The following is a 12,541-nucleotide window of genomic DNA, read 5'->3' as shown; positions in this document are numbered from 1 at the left end:
GAACAACCTCCCCTTGCCCCTGGAAGTCTCAGCCCCTGAAGGCTGTGCAACCTCCAGGGCTATATTTTCAGGTGGCACAGAGCACTTTCTGGGGAAGGAGAGGCCATTGAAATATGCTTCCCCAGCTGAACCAGCAGTGGAGATAAATTAGTTGATATCTTTGCTGAATCATTGCCACCATTTTTTGATTTGTATTTGTATGTTTGTGGTTCAGTAGTGAACCACTCTGGGCACAATTGTGCCAAACATTAAAAATTGTGTTCTAAGAGAAGACATAAGTATATCCATCTTTTTTCAATTAACCAGATAATCCTTGCCATAACTGATTATCAATTACGTGATGTTCCTTCCTATCTCCTCTTCATAGGGCTACAAGATGTTCACATATTATATTAACATCTACCTCCAGGGCAGGGGTGTAGCTATAATTGAGTGGATGGGTTCAAAGAACCTGCCCCCCCCAGCTCCTGAGAGCCCCCCAACTCCAAACCTCCCTATTTTCTTCATTATCTCCCTCACTCTGAGGGGCCAACACGGAGAGGGGCAAACATGGGCCCCTCTCCCCTAGCTACACGGGCAATATTTTGTTGGAGATCCTGCTCCAAATGGCATCAACCTTTTGCACCAGTAACCCTAATGATCATTAGGGCATTGGGAGTAGAGATAGTCAGTTAGGGTCTCTTTCTCTTTCCTGTTTATCTCTGCCTCTCTGACACCTCAATTGATAGAGTATAGTCAGGAACTCCCTGGGAGTGACTTCCTCCTCCTCTCCTTCTCCTCCTCCTCCTCTCCTTCTCCTTCTCCTCCTCCTCCTTCTTCTTCCCAGAATGCTTTTAGCTCACTCTCTGAGCACCATGATTTTATAGGTCTTTCTCTCTGACCACCATGTAGCCAGCAGTAAGATATAGGTCTTTTCTGTCATCATGGACTTCTGGATTAACTAGATTAGTATAACCTTACATGAATCTCCATGCTTATCATTTGCAAGCTATTGCCCCTGAGACCCTGTTAACTTCTGCTGACATGGGAGCTCCTGAAATATTCTGCTATATAAGTGATTACAACATATTTTATAAGCTGTTCCTTTTAAAGCAACAGTTCTATATTAAATTGTCCTTGCAATTCAAAACCAGTAAGAAAAGAATTATCATGATGAACAATACCTCTAAGGCCAGTTCAGTCGAAGCACATGTGGCCAGATGTTTGTGTGCACCATGAGCACACATATCTTTCCACCCTCCCAGCATGCGAATGCAAATACTATTTGTAGCACGTACAGAGGAAGGGGTCAGATGAACGGCCCCTCCATGCAACTATGAAAAGGCATTTCAGCATCCTGGAAGAAGGAGAAAACTGTGCATGCTCATGGCACATTATTTGCATGCTGTTATATTATATTATGCTATTTTAAAATTGTTCTGTAAGGATTGTTTTTAAAGGACTGATTTGTGGGTTGTTTTGTTGTTGTTGTGCACTGCCCAGAGCCATTTGGATGGGGCAGCATAGAAATGTAAAAAATAAACAAATGCATACATACATACATACATACATACATGTAATTGTATGTGTTTGAGCCCGTTGGGAAAGTATTGGCCCCTACTCCTCCCCCCCACCATGGTGTATGGAAGGGTTGCATGTCCCATCAGAATGAATGGAAGCAATGCATGAGCATGTTTGCACAGGTCCCATTCACTTCCACAAATTCAAGATAACATAATTCAGGACACAATTGTTCCCAGTCAGTTGTGTCCAGTCATAGGAACATAGGAAGCTGCTGTATACCAAGTCACACCATTGGTCCATCTAGTTCAGTATTGCCTACACTGACTGGCAGCAGCTCTCCAAGGTTTTAGTCAGGAGTCTCTCCCAGCCCTACTTGGAGGTGCCAGGGATTTAACCTGGAACCTTTTGCATGCAAGCAGATACTCTACTACTGAGCTACTCCCATCCCTTAAGGAGAATATCTTGCAGCAGACAGTGCTCACGTGTCACCCATCCAAATGCAAACCAAGGTGAATCCTGCTTAGCAAAGGGGACAGTTCATGTTTGCTGCCACATACTCTTCACCTCAAACATTTTCTGTGCTGTATTTCTTAAAGAATAATTCAAAGAATGTGAGGCCATGCCTTCATTCATTGTATTAAGAAAGTGATAATCTGTATATATAATTTGCTAAGATGTACCCATGGCTAATCCAGTGTGTGGCAGCTCTCGCGAGAGTTTGCGAGCAAGCTGCCGGGAGGCGGAGAGAAATTGGCGGCAGCCGGGGGGAGAGAAAGTGGTGGCAGCCGGGAGAGAAAACGGCGGCGGCTGGGGTGAGAGAGAAAGTGGCAGTGGCTGGGAGGGAGAGAAAGTGGTGGTGGCAGCCGGTGGGGCCAAGAACGCGGGGAGAGCCAAGAATGAGGGGGGAGGAAGGGGGAGGAAAAAAAGAGAGAACTAGAGGCGCAGCTGCTCTGCACCTGGGCCAGCTAGTACAAATGAAATATTATCGATCATTTTCAAAACATTTTATGTGGTCTTAAAGATTAAGCTTTGTCGCCCCCGGTCCCCCTCCCCGCAGCTTGTCTGACCTCTGTAGTTCATATTATAATGCCTAGACATGGGTAAAAGCATGATGAGTAATAACATGCTTCTATGACTGCATCCAGCTGTTGTTTTGAAAATAAGATATGACCAAAGCTGTGACTGATTACTCCCCCACCCCCAAGAATAAATTAATTCTCTTAGAGAGATTAGGCCAGTCTTGGAGGGCTCAGATTTTGGACCAAGTAATTTATCTAGCAATATACCTTAAAATGAAACACGTTGACAGAATGGGAGCCACCCAGTCGTGACTTTTGGCTATGTTGTTCCTTCATAAAGAATCATAATTGCATCAGCATTGTAATATATGCATTGGAAGAAAGCAATAGCAATAGCAATAGCACTTACATTTATATACCGCTGTATAGCCGAAGCTCTCTAAGCGGTTTACAATGATTTAGCATATTGCCCCCAACATTCTGGGTACTCATTTTACCAACCTCGGAAGGATGGAAGGCTGAGTCAACCTTGAGCCCCTGGTCAGGATCGAACTTGTAACCTTCTGGTTACAGGGTGGCAGTTTTTACCACTGCGCCACCAGGGGCCAGAAAGCTCAAAAATTGCAGCTATAGTCATTGCTGTAGTTTTGGAAGTAAGGACTGAACCAGCCCTGAGAATATTAAAAATTGCCCTGCTAACTGGGCAAAGAGGCACCTTTTAATGTGGTGAGTCTCTTTATTTAGCAGGGGGAGAGTAACTGGCCCTATCCACCCCCAGCACAGTACTTCCAGGGACTGTTGCTGGTGTCTATCTTATGTTTCTATTTAGAATGTGAGCCCTTTGGGGACATAGATCCATCTTATTGGTTTGTTATTTCTCTGTGTAAACCGCCCTGAGTCATTTTTGGAAGAGTGGTATAGAAATTGAATTATTATTATTATTATTATTATTATTATTATTATTATTATTATTATTATTAAAACACTGCTGTAGGGGTGTGCACAAATAGTCCGAGGTGAACTGGTTTGATTCGAACCAGATCCGTTCCACATTTCGATTGCAAACCGAACCGGAGGTGGTTTGGTCTTAGATTGAGATGAACCTGTAAGGCTCACAGGGGATCAGACATGTTCTGCATTAGGGATGTGCATGGAACCAGTTCGGCACTCTCTTCCTGGAGCTCTGAACCAGTTCTGTCCATCGGCATTTGAATCAGTTCGGAGGGCGGGGGGTTGCTTTCAATGAGAGGGAAGGCGCGGCCTGTCAGCCCCCATCCTGCTGCTTTCCCCCCACCAGCACTCTCCAGGAAAGTGGGTGCGCTGGGCTGCAGTATTTCTGCTTGCAGCCCCAGCAGTGTCACCACGTTCATGGCCAGCGCGCATGTGCACATCACACAACATGTGCATGCACACCAGCCATGAGTGTGGTGACAAAGCTGGGGCTGCAAAGAAAGGGAATGCTGCAGCCCAGCGCACCCACTTTCCTGGAAAGCACCGGCGGGTGGCGGGGGGAGCAGAACAATCAATCAGTCAATCAAATGGGCACTCTAGACGCTCATCTCTGTGTCTCCTCGGGCTGCATGGAGGCACACGAGCCTGGCAGCCAGGTTAAGGGAGCTCTGGTTCCCTTAGCCTCAGCTTAGAGCTGGCCTTAGGAGCAGGTTTAGGCTGGGCAGGACTGCCAGGATTCATGCAGATCCTGGCATGCCGCATGAGAAGCCTGGTCCTAGCCTGGGCTAGGCAGCTTGTAAAAGCAGCCTCTCTGTATGCTACCCAGGTTTGGGAGCCATGTGTGCTCCCAATTTTTGGTTGTGTGGTATCAAGGTAGGAGGAAAATCTGGGGAGCCTTTCCCCTCCTGCCTTGCTTCTACACAACCAAAAACTGGGAGCACACATGGCTCCCAAACCTGGGTAGAACACAGTTTTTGATTGTGTGAATGGCCTCACTGAAATCTTATGTAGATTTGACTAAAATCTTATGTAGATCAGCAACAACTCGATTTTCTCCTTTCCCTCCCTTTTCCTTTCTGACTCCTTCCCCACACACTCTACAGGAAACCCCCCCTCCCCCGGACAAATGTCCAAACTGCAAACATTCACTGGATAGAATATAACAGATATGCTGTAGTGTAGACATACTGAAGCTGTTCTCATGATCAGGGAGAAGAGCTTTGGGCGGGTCTGCGGAGAAAGCGGGTTAACTCACCCCCACCCCACAGATAATCGCCGACTTGCCCCGGGGCTGCTGGATTGGCTGCCCACACAATTACCAGTGTTGTCACAGAGCTGGTTGGGGCGGCGGGGATTGGGTGTGTGTGTGCCCGGTTCCTATAGGTTCCAGAATGCCCCATGTGAGTACATAGGGAATTCTGGGGAGCCCCCTGATGCCAGGAGGCTTGTTGGAGCCCCCCAGCTGGGGATCTCCTTGTGAGGCGCCATGGTGCAGAGCCTCACCATGGTAACTCACAATAAAGAAAATGGGGTTAGCAGAGCGCTCACTCTGCTAACCTCATTTAAGGGGAGGGCTACTTTGATGGGCTAGCCACCATTGAGCCACTGGGCACGCCCATGATCCTGGTGGTTCTCACGATGCAGAAAAACCGGGCTGGGCTCCCTTAGCCCAATTTTCCTCCATCATGTGAACAGCCTCACTAAAGCTAAAGCTTAATTTAGCAAAGAGGCACCTTTTAACGTAGTGATTCTCTTTATTAGGGGAAGAGTAACAGGCCCTATCCACCCTCAGCACAGCACTTTCAGTGACTGTTGCTGGTGTCTATCATATGTTTCTTTTTAGATTGTGAGCCCTCTGGGGACAGGGATCCATCTTATTTATTTATTATTTCTCTGTGTAAACTGCCCTGAGCCATTTTTGGAAGGGTCGTATAGAAATTGAATTATTATTATTTCTTGTTTACACAGTCAGACAGGTGTTATTGACTGTTTTGTTTTATCCAGACATCGAGTCCTTCCCAAGGACCTGGGATGGCTGAATTTTATTCTCAGTGTTGTTGCTGTTGTTATAGATATCGTCGCAGAATATAGGCTGTTCCCAGTAAAGCTGCTTTTTATAATTGGCTGATGATGATTTCTGTGGCCCCTATGGTGTTGAGGTTATGGTGTTGTGGCCCCTATGTTGTTGTTGTTGTTATTATTATATTATTTCTTGTTTACACAGTCAGACAGGTGTTATTGACTGGTTTGTTTTATCCAGACATCGAGTCCTTCCCAAGGACCTGGGATGGCTGAATTTTATTCTCAATTGTTATAGATATCATCACAGAATATAGGCTGTTCCCAGTAAAGTTGCTTTTTGTAATTGGCCGATGGTGATTTCTGTGGCCTATTATTATTATTATTATTATTATTATTATTATTATTATTATTATTATTGATGCAGTGATAGTGCTAACCTGTAATTTTACTCTTGCATTCTATAAACACTTCCTGTGTTAGAGTGGAACTGTGTGCTAATCGAAATAATAGATTCATAGAATTTTAGACTTGGGAGGGACCTTGGAGGTTTTCTGTGTTAACCCACTGCTCAGTGCAGTAAACTGCTACAGTGACCCTGAAAGATGGCTCTCCACCCTCCAGTGAAGGAGAACCAACCATTGTATGAGGCTGACTGTTCCACTGTTGAACAGTTGTCACAGTTAGGAAATGTTTCCAAATGTGATGTTTAACGTGTGATCTAATCTCATTGTGATTCTAAATACCAGCCACAGGGGGTGGATGGGCAATCCACAGCATACGGGGAAGGAAATTTTGCCCCCAGTGCAGTTCTGATGCAGAGTGCCCCCCTCCACTTCCCTAGCTGCTTGGGTGGGAAGCTCCCATTGGTGAAATACACTGGTGCAAAGCACTATTAAGTTTGACCCTAAGCCAAGTCCCTAAATTTGCCCCATCCATTCATCTAGTTTGGCACTCCATAAAGAAGTTAGAAAAGCAGAAAGGAGGAAGAACTCGATGATACCGAGGAATAGCACAGATGGAGAGAACAACCATCAGGATGTGACACAGAACAGAGGAGGTTAAGCACACAATTAAAAAAAAAAACTAGGTTTCATTTTATATAACTTGTGACTGACTCTTAATTAATAGCAAGCACCTCTTGAAATGTTCCCCATCTGTGCCTTCAATCTGCCTGCAGAATGTTGGATTGCCATTCAGCAATCCTAAGGAGGCCCACAGGGGCAAAGACCAAGGTGTAGGTCACACCCTTCCATTCACAGCCATATTCTTCCGCAGCTTTTTTCCCTTGGATTTCTCCCAAACCACAATCCTGGCCTTGCATGCCCTTCCAGGACCCAACTTTATTTGAAAATTAGCAGGGTATATTAGCAGGCAGCAGAAGATAAGATGCCCTTTTCATAGGACATCTGTTGAGGAGGCAGCAGTTATGTATACAGAGGAGAGGGGAGCGAAAAACAAGCTCACCATTCTTTGATCTCGTTCTCCCTTTTGCACTGCTGTTAGGTGTATTCTCTATTTAACACAAAGACACTCTTTAACCACTCTGTCATATGGGATGACTCAAGGTATTGCAGGACTGGAGACAAGGTGCAAAATGGTGGGGGCCAGGACCTTTTCAGAATCAGCTCTTGCAAGCTTTGAAAGTGCAGGGGGAGACGGGAAGCTTACTAGCAGCCTCCTTTTCTCTCCTCAGGCATTCCTGGCAAGGTCTGCAAGGATCTGATCAGTCCCAAAGAGCTGATCAGATGGCAACAGCAGGGGGCATCTTGCCACCATTCTGGTGTCTCAGGGATTTGCTGCTGGAGGCAACTGCCTCACCTTGCCTCATAAAAGGGCCACCCCTGCTGGCTTATAATCAGGAAAGATAAAGAAGGTGAAAAGGTGGCAGTTTCCTACACATTTAATATATGCTAAAGTGTGATATGGGGCATTTAGTGGAAGTTATTTCAGATTAATAACAGAAACTTCTACAATGTGTAGAGACAGGCAGTGGAGTTCAATAAGAAACCCAATAGAAACACATCTGCATTAAATATTCAATATTAAAAAGACAAATAAATTAAAATGTCCATGGAAGCGTGTTTAAAAGCACACTTGACAGCTTCCAGACAAAGTGAGTGAAGACTAAGTCCCACTGAAATGAATGGCACTTAAGACAGTCATGACTGCTTTGTCTCATTGATTTCCATAATGTTTAGTCATGATTAATAGTCTAGATGCTGCTCAGTGTCTCTTTCATACTGATTTCTGACTATTCTATCTAGTCTAGACTAGATTAGTCTATCAGGATATTTTAAAAAAATGTTTTGCATTATTTTTGAAGAGTCTGAAGATTTGATCTCAAGTGAGTTTCTACAGAGGATCAATCAGGATGGGAAATTAAGACCCATTGCCTTTCATGTGTGCATATGTGATTTTCCCCTTTCCCCTTTTAAATAAAATTTAAAAATTACACCGCCTAGAGATGTCTATATTAGGTGGTATAGAAATTCAATCAATTGATCAATCAATCAATCAATCAATCAAAGCAGAGAGTCCAATCCAGATTAGGACTGCATCACCTGCATCTGGTGCAGATGGAAAGCTTAACACTTTATGCCGTGTCATTTTTATGTAAAAGATTCCTCCCCAAGTGGCTTCTTGTCCCTCAGAAGTGCACCTCTGGGGGCAAAGACCTACTTGCAGGGGAGGGAGTTTTGAGAAGGCCAATGCCATGAAGGGAAAACATCAATTTCTTCTCTCTTTTCATCATAATCTTGATCTGGATCACTTCTCCAGCAGCTAGTATTTTAAATGTGGGGTGGCAGTGGGGGACACAACAGTGACAACATCATGTGTAGTTTGGCCCTGGGAGGAAATTCCACATGCAAGAGTTTAGCACAGCCAATCTGCATATCACATCTAAGGAACAAAAAATGTATGATATTAAATGTGTTTTTAGGTCTGATGGACTTCTTTTTTCTTTAGTCAGTAGCAACATGTCTCCATGGAGCATGACTATTATGGGGTGGGGGGGGGCTTTAAATCTGTCCCCTTACATGGTGCTGATCTGCACTCCTTCAATCTGGCTTCTAGTATTTACCATAGCAAAAGACTCACTGGAAAACAAATGCAAATGAAACTGATGAGACTAATTTCCAACCAGAGCACTGTACAGGGAAGACCCTTTTAATGAGGTAAGGTGAGGCAGTTGCCTCAAGTGGCATATTTTTAGGGTGTCATCAGGGTAGCAAGATGCCCCCCCCCACCATTACCATCAGAGCAGATCTTTGGGACTGATCTGACCCTTGAAAACTTTGCAAAGAATACCTCTCCTCACATTCCTTGAAAAGCTTGCAAGAAGCACAAGGAGAAGAGGGGACTGCTCTTCATGCACTTTCAGATTGCAAGGATTGGTTCTGAAAGGGGCCTAGTCCCCATGGGGACAGTGGCCATAGCTCTGAGGTAGAGCATCTGCTTTGCCTGCAGAAAGTCCCAGGTTCAATCGGCGGCATCTCCAGGTAGGGCTAAGAGAGACTCCTGCCTGAAACCTTGGAGAGCCACAGGCAGTCGGTGGAGACAATACTAAGCTAGATGGACCAATGATCTGACATAGGGCAGCTTCCTATGTTCCCACCAGAGGTGTAAGACAAGGAAGCATTTTGCACCTTGCTTCAGGTACCGTGATACCTTAGGTGGTATGTATTGTGGAGGACTGTCTTCTGGAATAATGCAGAGACTAATATTTGCCTGGGCTCAGCTGTTAATATGTGGAATACTGAGGCTGTTCTCACAACCAGCCTAACCCAGCCTGGGGCAGCCCAGATGGAGTTTGACTGGTTGTGAGAAGCTGCGGGATCCTTGGGGATCCCTTCACTCCCCATCTGCCTAACCCTCTAAGAAACTCAGCTGTTAGCAGAGGCTAAGGGTGCGCTTGCACCCTTACCCCAGATACTTGGTATCATGTGTCTCCTTGGGCTGAGTTTAGCCCAAAGAGACACAGAGACTGGGGAATCCACAATGCAACATGCATATTGCGCATTGCATAGTGGGATCTCCAGAGACTGGAACAAGTTCAGGCCCTGGATCAAAGGTTCTGGCTCTGGATCCCTCCTCCCTGCTCCGTTGATCCCTCCTCCCTCCACCCTGCTCCTCATGGAGCTGCACAGAGCAGGGTTGCCTGTCTCGGCACTCAGGAGGCGCATCAACGACAGACAGTTTGGTCATTTGGGGGGAAGGTAGGTTAAGAACAGCCTTCACCCCACACCCTCCCAGCCCACCCCTGGCGATTGTGAGAATCGCCTCACTGTGTTTGTTGTAGCGTAGTGCAGTTAACTGTAAGTATGAATAACTGTGCTATGCTGGAAAAAGGAAAAAGTATGAAATACATACGACACAGTCAATTCAACATGCAGGTCCCACTGCTACTTCCCAGAGAAGGCAGAAAATATAAGTAGTTCATACAGACATGATCTTATATACATTTATGAAATGTTGACCTTTGACCCTGCACTCACTAAGAACTCCATTCCTGCCCCCACAAACACCTGCTATCTTAAAACTGCTGCAATAAAGAGGGTGATGGGTATTAACCTGGTTCTGATTACTTTGCCTTTTATGCAGTTCCACAGCCTATTGAGTAGAGGGAATTATTGAAGGGTAAGCCAAAGTATCACCCAGCAGAACATTCAGGGATGAAACAGAGAGTGTAAAATCCCTTTCCTCAAAAACATTGTCTCCCCCCCTGCCAAAAAAGAGAGTATTCTGTAATTGTTCACAGCTGTGATGATCACCACCATTTTGCCAGACGATTACCACCGCCATTTTGCTGGCAAGTTGCCTGGTTGCTTAGGCAAAGCAGCGACACTTCCCTGTCTTCTTCCCACTCTGTGCTACAATGCAACGCTGGTGGAACAAAATGGCAGTGCTCATCATGGCTGTGAACAGCTACAGAAATAAAGTAAACTGGGGTGAGGTGTTCCAGCCATACAGCACAATGGATGAGCTCCTTGCCCCTGATGCAACAATGAAAGAAGCAGTGCAGCTCTGCAGCCTGCATACAAGGCTATGGATGTAGCAGGTTTAAAGAGAGCAGAAATGTAGCAGGTTAATTCTGACTCAACTCAAAAACTCTTACTTTGGAAGCTGCCAGATTTCTGCCAAACAATTGCACATTGAGATGTCCTGTAGGTGACAACTAAAACCGAAGAGGACTTGCCAATACTTTCAAAAGCTGCCTTAAGTATTTTTGTAGGAAAACAAAAACAGAAACATAATGCATGAATAAACTACATTACACTTACTGCTTCCAATACAAGTTGAATGTATTTAAACTAGACCACCAAATAAAAACAAACTCTGACCCATCATTATAGAAGGAATTCAAATATCCCTTGTCATATTTAAATGCTAAACCTTTCAAGAGTTAGAAGGGGATGGCACCATAGCTCAGTGGTAGGGCATCTGCTTTACATGTAGAAGGTCCCCGGTTCAATCCTCAGCATCTCCAGGTAGGGCTGGGAAAGTTTCCCCCAATCCATGATGAACACCGTGAAGGATCCATGTGCCCACCACCCAGCCTCCATCTTTCTCCATATTCACTAAATTAATTTGAAAATACACAGTTTCATAGTGATGTAGAGAAAAAGGAAGATGAGAGAAACAGAGAATGGGAAACAAAGAGAAACTCTGAGCAAGGAGTAATAAGTGAAGTACAAATATTTTGAGAGAAAAAATGAGATTTACTTGGTCTCTCCATTCTCCACATAGGTTGTTCTGTAAAATCCAACAAGGGAACCATTTAAATGGCCTTGGAACTTCATAGTCAGGTAATAAAGGTTACTTTCACTGGTAGGAGCAAGCTCTCCTTCTGCCTCTATCACCACATATTCCCGCAGTTTGTATTCAAAGCATTGGTGTAACGCAACAGGCTTGTCTGGGGATATCTTGAGCGAGGGCATTTCTGTGATCTTTGTCTCTCGGAGGTGAAGCCACAAGTGCCTAGTTGGCTTGGTCAGATTGATGGAGATAGTGACTGTTCCAGTGTAACGATCCGCTTCCATCTCGGGCTTCAGTTCCAAATCATAATGAACCGGATTAACATAGAGGGGCAGTCGGAAATCTTCCCAACCTCCATGTTCACCACTTTTGGCTGGGCAAGGGTCCTCGACCCCTGGAGTGGGGCCAGAGGGTTGGGGTGGTTCTGTGGTCACCAGCTCGGGACCTCCACAGGGCTGTGATCTTAATCCCAGCCCCAGTCCCAGTCCCAGAATTAAACCTACAGCAACTACCACACCAGAGATGATAGCCACATGCTTCTTCTTCATGCAGTACTTTTTGGATGACTTGTCTTCAAAATCCATTCCCTGCATCTCAGCTCCCCTGTGCCACAGCTAATCATTAAACATTAAAAAGAAAAAAGAAGCTTATTAAACAGGAGTGCTGTAGTAATCGTTGTTTTAGTATTGGTTCAGCCGGCTCAGTTTATGTTTAATAGCTCTCTCTCTCTCTCTCTTCCCCCAGCTCCTTTCCTATTAGACACTCCGTTAATTAAAAAATAACATTCAGTTTCACCCAAGAAAAGTGACCGGTAGAGAAGAATGCAGCTAGGGAGGGAGGAAGAGGAAATTTACACAGAGGAATATTGTGGCCGCTGCTGCTCCTCTTATAAGCCATGCAGTCCCACCCCCAACTCCTCCTGCTCTGGTCAGAGTTAAATATAAAACAGAGCTGTGTTAATCAACAGTTGGAGATGATCAAATGCCAAGGCTCAGTCAGCAGCTTTCCAAAAGAGAGATCATAGACAGAGAGGTATAACTGCTCGGAAACTGCAACCTTTGTTACTACCCTTTGCTTTCCCCTCCTGTTCCTTTGATGAGCAAGGATTCCCCTGAACTTCTGCCATTGCAACATTTGGGAAAGAAAATCTCCATGGCTCTTCTTCTTTTTCTTCTTAAAACTACATGTCTCTATTTGGGGTTTCCCCGTCTGAGTTATGGAGGGTTTTTAAAATTTTTGCTTCACTCTGTTTTTCCATGTGGTTGTAGAAAGAACACTTGGCCATAAAA

At 45.0% G+C, this 12,541-nt stretch overlaps 1 protein-coding gene across 2 annotated transcripts in view; it reads right to left on the bottom strand.

Annotated features, from left to right (window-relative positions):
• The window catches only part of ENPEP (glutamyl aminopeptidase), a 102,883-nt gene extending 90,788 nt beyond the window's left edge, over positions 1–12,095 (bottom strand). For both annotated transcript variants that reach the window (XM_053251608.1, XM_053251609.1), the window contains exon 1: positions 11,220–12,095. In XM_053251608.1, the coding sequence (XP_053107583.1) occupies positions 11,220–11,845 (626 nt within the window). In that variant the 5' untranslated portion in view covers positions 11,846–12,095. The remainder of the gene's footprint in view (positions 1–11,219) is intronic.
• Between the last annotated feature and the right edge of the window lie 446 nt (positions 12,096–12,541).

This window comes from Hemicordylus capensis, chromosome 5 (assembly GCF_027244095.1).
Source record: "Hemicordylus capensis ecotype Gifberg chromosome 5, rHemCap1.1.pri, whole genome shotgun sequence".
In the NCBI taxonomy this organism is placed as follows: domain Eukaryota; kingdom Metazoa; phylum Chordata; class Lepidosauria; order Squamata; family Cordylidae; genus Hemicordylus; species Hemicordylus capensis.
This window is presented reverse-complemented; position numbering and strand designations above follow the sequence as displayed.